Here is a 7,979-nt window from a genome sequence, read left to right on the forward strand (position 1 = left end):
TAAAGGTGTGAATGAAAGCAAACAGAAATGGAACCAGAAAAATTAAAATCAATGACATGTGAGAAATTTGTACATATTTATTGTAAACATATATATGTTGAGTCAAAATAAGCAAAAACAATGAAGGTTGGTACTCTATCATACATAGAGCTTCTCAAGGTCACTAATTTCCTCTCCTGGAAGAAGTAACTGAAGTCAGTGAACCTCTTACATGAAATCTCAGACTGGTCAAGAAGTAGTATTTCCTGTTCCTTTCTGGGATGACTAAAGAAGCTATTTGTCTTGTGTGAGTCTCTATGTTGACATTATGGTTTCTTTTTCTCTGTAGAATACTTTAGTCATTTTGTAATATTCATCTTTGTCTGATACTATTTTTATACAAACATGATCAAGTAACACAATGAAATTTGACAGGGTCTAATTTTCATTTTGTTTGTTTGACACAGTCTGGCTATATGGAACTTGAAAAGTTCTAAAGCTTTCTGTCCTCTTGCCTCAGCATCTTCCATGCTAAAATAATAGGCAAACTCCACCATGCCCAGCTATACAACTAAGTTTTATAGTAATCAATTTGTAACATCTTTATTTTAAATCAAGTTAATTTGGGGTTATGAAAATTCATGATAAATATATCTCATAGGCAAATTGTAGCTGGTACCAAATCTGAATGTCAAAAGATATTGCAAGGGCAGGAGAGATGGCTCAGCAGTTAAGAGCACTGACTACTCTTCTAGAGGTCCTGAGTTCAATTCCCAGCAACCACATGGTAGCTCACAACCATGTGTAATGGATTCTGATGCCCTTTTCTGGTGTATCTGAAGACAGCTACAGTGTACTCACATATATAAAATAAATAAGTCTTTTAAAAAAAAAAACATTGCAAACTGAGCTATATACTGTTTAATTGAAAAGTATATTCCCTGTTTAAAACAAGCAAGCTGCCTTAGCTAGGGTTCCTATTGCTATGCTGAAACACCATGACCAAAGCTACTTGAAGAAAAAAGGGTTTATTTTACTCTCAGTTCCATATAACTGTTCATCTTCCAAAGTAGTAAGGACAGGAACTCAACAGGACAGGAACCTGGAGGCAGAAGTGATGCAGAGTCCATGGAGAGGTGCTACTTACAGGTTTACTCCTTGTGGCTTGTTTGGCCTGTTTTCTTGTACAATCCAGGACCACTAGCCCCAGGATGGCACTACCCACAATAAGCTGTGCCCTTTCCTATCAACTGCTAATTTAACAAAGGCTCTACAGACTTACCTACAACCCAATCTTATAGAGGAGTTTTCTCAGTTGAGGCTCCCTCCTCTCAATGACTGAAGTTTCTTACAAATTAACATAAAATTAGACAGCACAAAACCATTGACTAGATTCAGCCAAGTCACCATACAATTTCAAAAAAAACAAACAATAACAAACAAAAATCAATCTTCTAGCTGAATGGGAGGTGTTGGTGCTACTAGGAGGATCAGGAAACCAGGCAGATGAACCCATATCATGAAGTCTGCTGATCCGCAGAACAGACTAGCTCATCTGTTCTCCTTAATCTGTAAAATGCTTAGAAGCAAAAAGGCTGCCCTCTCACAGGAGGACTGTGTCATCATCCCATTTTGTAAAGTTTGAGGCCTTTCTGGAAGTAACTTTGTTGTTAGTGAAAGATGTTCACATATGAGCTAACTGAATTTTTATTGGCTTACATGATAACTATAAAATTAAATCTTGCAAAATAAGGGCAATAAAATATGTAGCAGGGGGGATGAGGAACTGTGGATAGCCACTGGAAGGTCTCAGACACCCGGGAAACAAGAGGCTCCCAGGACCCAACAGGGACGATTTTAGCAGAGAAGTGGGGATAGAACCTGTAGAGACCAACTCCAGTAGATAGGCATGGGCTGCAATCAAGAGATGGGGCCACACAACCATCTCAAAGTTTTTAACCCAGAAATGTTCCTGTCCAAAGAAAGAACAGAGACAAAAATAAAAAATAAAAACGGACCAGAGACTGAAGGAAGGGCCATTGCAGGCTGCTCCACCTAGGGATCCATCCTGTCTGCCCACACCAACCCTGACAATGACAACACTGATGCTGTTGACAAGAGGCACTTGCTGACAGGAACCTGGTATGGCTGCTCCTTGGGAGGTTCAGCCAGCAACTGACCAATGCAAATGTGGCTGCTTGTAGCCAACCATCAGACTGAACTCAGGGATCCTAGTGGAAGAGCTGGTTGGAGGACTGGAGGAGCTGAGAGGAATTGTGACCCCATAGGAAGAACAACTTCGGCTGGCTGGACCACCCCGTGCCCCCAGGGACTAGAACACCTACCAAGGAGTGTACAGGTAGGAATCCATGGCTCCAGATACATAGGTAGCAGAGGATGGCTTTGTCTGACATCAATGGGAGGAGAGGCCCTTGGTCCTATGAAGGTTTGATGCACCAGCATAAGGGGATACTGAAGGGATGGAGCCAGAGTGAGTGGGTGCTTATGATGAAGCAGAAAATCATAGTGCTGATGCCTCAGCTCTTGAGTCTTTCAGTGTTGGTTTCCTTCGGCTTAAGTACCTTGTTCTCTAGAGACATCTTCAATGTGTATATGAACACTTCCGTTCACTTCCTCATAGAGGCAAAGGGGAGGAAGGAGAGGAAGGTTGTGGAATGGGGGGCTTGTGGAGGGGTAACCAGGAAGTGGGATATCATTTGAGATGTAAACAAATGGAATGATTAATAAAAGAGAAAGGAAGGAAGGAAGGAAAGAAGGAAGGAAGGAAGGAAGGAAGGAAGAAGACTGAGCACAATAGTGCATGTCTATAATCCCTGCTATTTAGCTAGCAGTGGCAAGAGAATGATAGGCTAACCTGGGCATGAGACAGCAGTATGTTTTTATAAATAATAGCAAGTAACACCAGTCTTGTGAGATATGTTTTTTTTAAAAAAAAAAAATCATGGGACACTGAGATTCCTAATTTGGGATTCTTCTTATATGGATTAAAATAATGAGATGAAAAGATACTGTGCTAGACATTCTTGAAAATTCTGTCCAATATGTTTCTAAAAGCTCCCAAACAAACGGGTGCTTATGAAAAATGGAGTCAGAGCCAGTAACCGAATCCTTTCACAATTTGCATGTCAAACCTCTTATTTGTTGTCACGTGACAAACAAAGAAAACAGGAAATATCCCTCAACGAAGAGGGGAAGTATTGCAGTAACGCTGATGGTGGGAAGATTACAGGGCAGACACCACTTCTCAGAGTCAGACAGAATGGCAATAATAACCACAGATTCTGACTATTATGCTCACAGGTATGAAATCATAATCCCTTTCCTGGTCTCTACAATATATTGTAGCATTGGTGTCATTGGCAATGGCTTCATCACAGTCATCTATGGGACTGAATGGGTCAGGAGCAAAAGACTCCCCACTGGTGAGAACCTTATGTTGATGCTGAGTTTTTCCAGGCTCTTGCTACAGATTTGGATGATGTTAGAGCTTACTTATAATATATTTTTCCCGATCATTTATAACCATAATGCCATTTATAAACTATTCAAAGCCATCTCTGTGTTTCTGAACTACTGTAACCTCTGGTTTGCTGCTTGGCTCAATGTTTTCTATTGTCTTAAAATTGTGAACTTCTCTCACCCTCTGTTCCTTATGATGAAGCAGAAAATCATAGTGCTGATGCCTCAGCTCTTGAGTCTTTCAGTGTTGGTTTCCTTCGGCTTAAGTACCTTGTTCTCTAGAGACATCTTCAATGTGTATATGAACACTTCCATTCCCATCCCTTCTTCCAACTCCACAAAGATAAAGTACTCCTTTAAGACCAATGTACTCAGCCTGGCTTTCTTATATTATATGGGGATCTTCACTCCTTTGTTCATGTTCATCATGGCAGCCATTCTGCTGATCACTTCACTAAAGAGGCACACCCTGCACATGGAAAACAGCACCACAGGCTCTAGAGACTCCAGCATGGAGGCTCACTTGGGTGCTATCAAATCGACCAGCTACTCTCTCATTCTCTACATTATCAATGCACTGGCTTTATTTATTTCCATGTCAAACATCTTTGGTGCCTACAGTATCTGGAATAATTTGTGCAGCATTATCATGACTGTCTATCCAGCTGGTCAGTCAGTACATCTGATCTTGAGAAACCCAGGGCTGAGAAGAGCCTGGAGACGGTTTCAGCACCATGTTCATCTTTTCCTTAAAAGGTAGAACCAGTAACTGGAACCTGGGCGTAGTATAAGACCTGAACCAATCAGTTCTGTCTTTTCTTCACAGACCTCTTCATTTACTTTTCCCACACACAGCTTAAGTTTCCTGCTCTATAACTAAGCCATTCTTCCAGTAACTAGATTCTTAGATGAATGCAAAATTGGATTGTCTTGAGAGTCTAAGCAGAAGCAGGGAAGGAATTTGAAAATCAACTCAAAAAAGCACCTTTACACAGAATTTTTATATCTCTCCCCATCCTCTTCTCTGCTCTCCATGACCCACTGAGGCTTAGGAGATCTCAGTTGCTCCGAAGGATGATGTCATCTGCTGAACACCCTTTGATTCTTGAAGATACCCTGGACTACATAACAAATCATCTCATCTACTTTTGACATCCTGATATCTTCAAAGAATACAAAGAGGACTGCTATCAGGCACAGCATTCAGAGCAATAAGGGAAACCAGAATTCCTACAAAAAAAAAAAAAGATTTAGGAAATAAACAGCTGGCCACAGTTATTAGGACATAAGACACTAGTACTTCCTTAAGAAGTAAAATATGAAGAAAGAGGCTCTGGATTTGAGTGGTTGGAGGCCATGTTTACTGCTAAAGAAGTGGTAGAGTGGCATCTGGCTTCCAGAAGTTTCCAGAGAGGAAGAAGAACAGGTGAGAGCATGTAAAGGGAGCCTGTTAAGACTGGTAACAGGAAGAGGTTCTCAGGATGAAATGGTGAAATAGAAGGTAGAAGACGGAAACATGATTAATCAAATTAGTTATTTTTCCAAATGGGAGGGGATGAAGCAAGAAGAGAAGAAAAGAAAAATGGAGTGGGAAAGTGGCGAGCAAACAGAAAGGTCAAATAAAATATTAATTTTTCTTACTAGCCAACTCATAGCAATGTAGCGGGCACCAGCTGGCTTTACCTGCTCCAGGTTACCTTGAAGAAACAAATGGGGCTTGAGTTATATGGGAGAGGACGTGGAGAAGGAAAACGGTCCTTTTCATTGTCACCTCTCAGAATGGCATTGGTGGCATTATTTCAAAGAATTGTCTACAAAATGAGAACTTGAACATATCTTCTATTGTGTACCTTGCAAATTAAAATTACCGAAGAAAACAGAGAGATTGCTTCTGTTTATAGGAAGCTGAGGGAGCTTCCACGTAAAACCCAAGATGGATAGGAAAGACAAAGACTAATTCTGTGCCCCTTGTCTCTCAGATTCATGTTATATAGCCTGTTACACCTAAAAACTACAAATGAGAAAAATAACTCTCTCCTCTTCTCTCTCTCTCTCTCTCTCTCTCTCTCTCTCTCTCTCTCTCTCTCTCTCTCTCTCTCATACACACACACACACAAATATGTTATCTTGAAATTGTGAAAATGTAGGCTCTTGATTTCAGTGATATTTTATTTATTTGAATGACTATTGCCTTTTTATAGTTGCTATAGTAAAGATAAAGATTGAAGGCTTCATCCCAATGACTATAGAATGGAAAAAAAAAATCCAAGTAATAGATGTTGATAAAACACTTCCATACCCACTGCATATATGCTAATACATCACAAAACAAACACAAAGTTGATACCACACTAACAGGAATCCTGACAAGATGCCAAAATGAGTGATTTCTCTCTGGATTTGTTCTGAAGAAATAGCATCTCCTTGTTTGCAGGTACCTAAGGCAGCAGGCAGGAAATTGAGTAGCTCATTGATGCTGTGTATTACCCTGCCTTCGACTTGTCCACATTCACTTTCTTCCTTTATGAAGAGCTGAACTACACATACAGAAAGGACCAGAAGGTTCAATCTTCAAGTAGGTTTTTTTTTTTTAGACAAACTATCAGAAGCCCTAAATAAAGACAAAATTGGACTACTGCTGAACTGGAGAAGGTAGCTAACTTCTCAAAGCCTGGCTTGTGTTGTCCTGGCATCCTTACCGGAAGGACTTAGAAACTCTGTCTGCATAGCCCCCTTTCATCCCCCTCAGGGATATGCAGGATTTTTTCTTGCTCTCAATATGTATAAACTGTATGAGAAAGGGAACTGAGCTTGTGGTAGCTGAAAGACTCTAGTATCAAAGGCCCAGTACTAGGATAGAGGGCCCAGGGTCTTAGATCAGGCTGAGTTCCCACAAACGAAGGGTTTATGGCAGCCCGGGTGAACATAAAATCTGTGACTTGAAGGGTACTAAGCTATCCCACCATCCAACACAGTACTGGGCTATCCCACAACTCAACTCCATCTCTCTGGGCGTCTGCTAAAACTCCACTGTGGCTTCTGTGTGCTTTGAGTTTGTAGGTAACTTGGTTTTTTGTTCCCTCCTGTGTCCTTTGGTTCGGGCTACTGGACAAAGGGGTCTCTGTCTCTTCTTCTAAATAGGCTAGAAGCTGCCTGCTGCAGGAGAGGCAATGGATTACGGGAAATGCTCATCTTGTGTGTTCTCTGGGAAGAGGGAACAGAAGAGTCTATTGATAAATAGAAGGTGGAAATATTCAGGAGCCTGTGGCTGAGAGTGGACAGGTCTGGACAGGAATGATGTAGAAAGAGTAGCTGGGGGAGGAAAAACTTGTAAAAAGGGAAGGTGAGAGGTGCTAAGAGCTGAAGTTGGTCTTAGCCAGCATCAGTTTGGGAGTAATTTTCCTCCCACAGCTCTGGCTCAGTACTTCACACCCGGCAAAGCAAAGGGTCTTCCACGGGTATTCAGAAGCAATGTTTCTGAGTAGGATGCTTCCTGGTTAAAGGTGGGTAGAGCACAGGTGCTCTTTGTAGGTACAGTCATCTACCTTAATTGAGAAAATACGGTGTTCTAGTTCACCACTCGCACGCGCGCGTGTCTGGTGTGTGTGTGTGTGTGTGTGTGTGTGTGTGTGTGTGTTTATATGACATATGTGTTAGAGTTTGAGGATTTGGGAAATATGCCACTATGAAAACCAAGTTGGAGCCAGCAAAAGTATCTTTATTCAGAAACTGATACATCAGGAAATGACTGGGATTGGGATCCAAACCTTGTTAGAAAAGGGAAAGATAGAGCAATCTTTTAAGAAAAAGACCACAAACTAGGAGGGGTGAGGCCAAGAGTAAGCCAGCCAATCAGGTGCATTCATGCTGTATGGTTCCAACCATTTTTTCACACCTGGCATCCTAAGTGGGTTACTGCTTCTCAAATACCTCAGATGGCATCCCTGATAACCTGACCTAGATCAAGGCCAGCCAGTCAGAGCATCCATGCGGTTTCATCCTAACTGGTAGCTAAGCAACAAGACATGGGGTAGGACATTGTGGTCTAAGTTCACACAGAAGCCATTTCAGGGAATTCAATTGTTTCTTAGAATTTAGCTTAGTACAAAATGGAAACTATGTATAAGATGGAGTCCCTGTAGCTAAGGAGACTCTCAATATATGTAATATACACACACACACACACACACACACACACACACACACACACGTACAATTGTATGAATGGTTTTTTTCAAATTGCATAATGAAAAAAAAGAAAAAAATGGGTTTTTAACGTGATTTTAAAAAAGGGCTTGAGAGAAGTGATTCAGCAGTTAAGACCACTTGATGTTCTTGCAGAAGATTCAAGATCAGTTCTCAGAACCCACATGGTGGCTTACAACCCTCTGTAACAATAGTCCCATTAGATCAGAAACGCTCTTCTGGCCTCTGGACATCAGGTATGCACATGGTACACATACATTCCTACAAGCAAACATTAAAGCAAAAAATAATAAATTTTTTAACAATGCAAAGAA

At 41.1% G+C, this 7,979-nt stretch overlaps 1 protein-coding gene across 1 annotated transcript; it reads left to right on the forward strand.

The window, feature by feature from the left end:
- Positions 1-3,259: 3,259 nt before the first annotated feature.
- On the forward strand, positions 3,260-4,232 carry Tas2r40 (taste 2 receptor member 40). Its single transcript, XM_031380823.1, has one exon. The coding sequence runs from the start codon at positions 3,260-3,262 to the stop codon at positions 4,217-4,219; it is 960 nt and encodes a 319-aa protein (XP_031236683.1). The 3' UTR covers positions 4,220-4,232.
- The last annotated feature ends 3,747 nt before the right edge of the window (positions 4,233-7,979 follow it).

Source organism: Mastomys coucha, unplaced genomic scaffold, assembly GCF_008632895.1.
Source record: "Mastomys coucha isolate ucsf_1 unplaced genomic scaffold, UCSF_Mcou_1 pScaffold20, whole genome shotgun sequence".
Classification (NCBI taxonomy): Eukaryota; Metazoa; Chordata; class Mammalia; order Rodentia; family Muridae; genus Mastomys; species Mastomys coucha.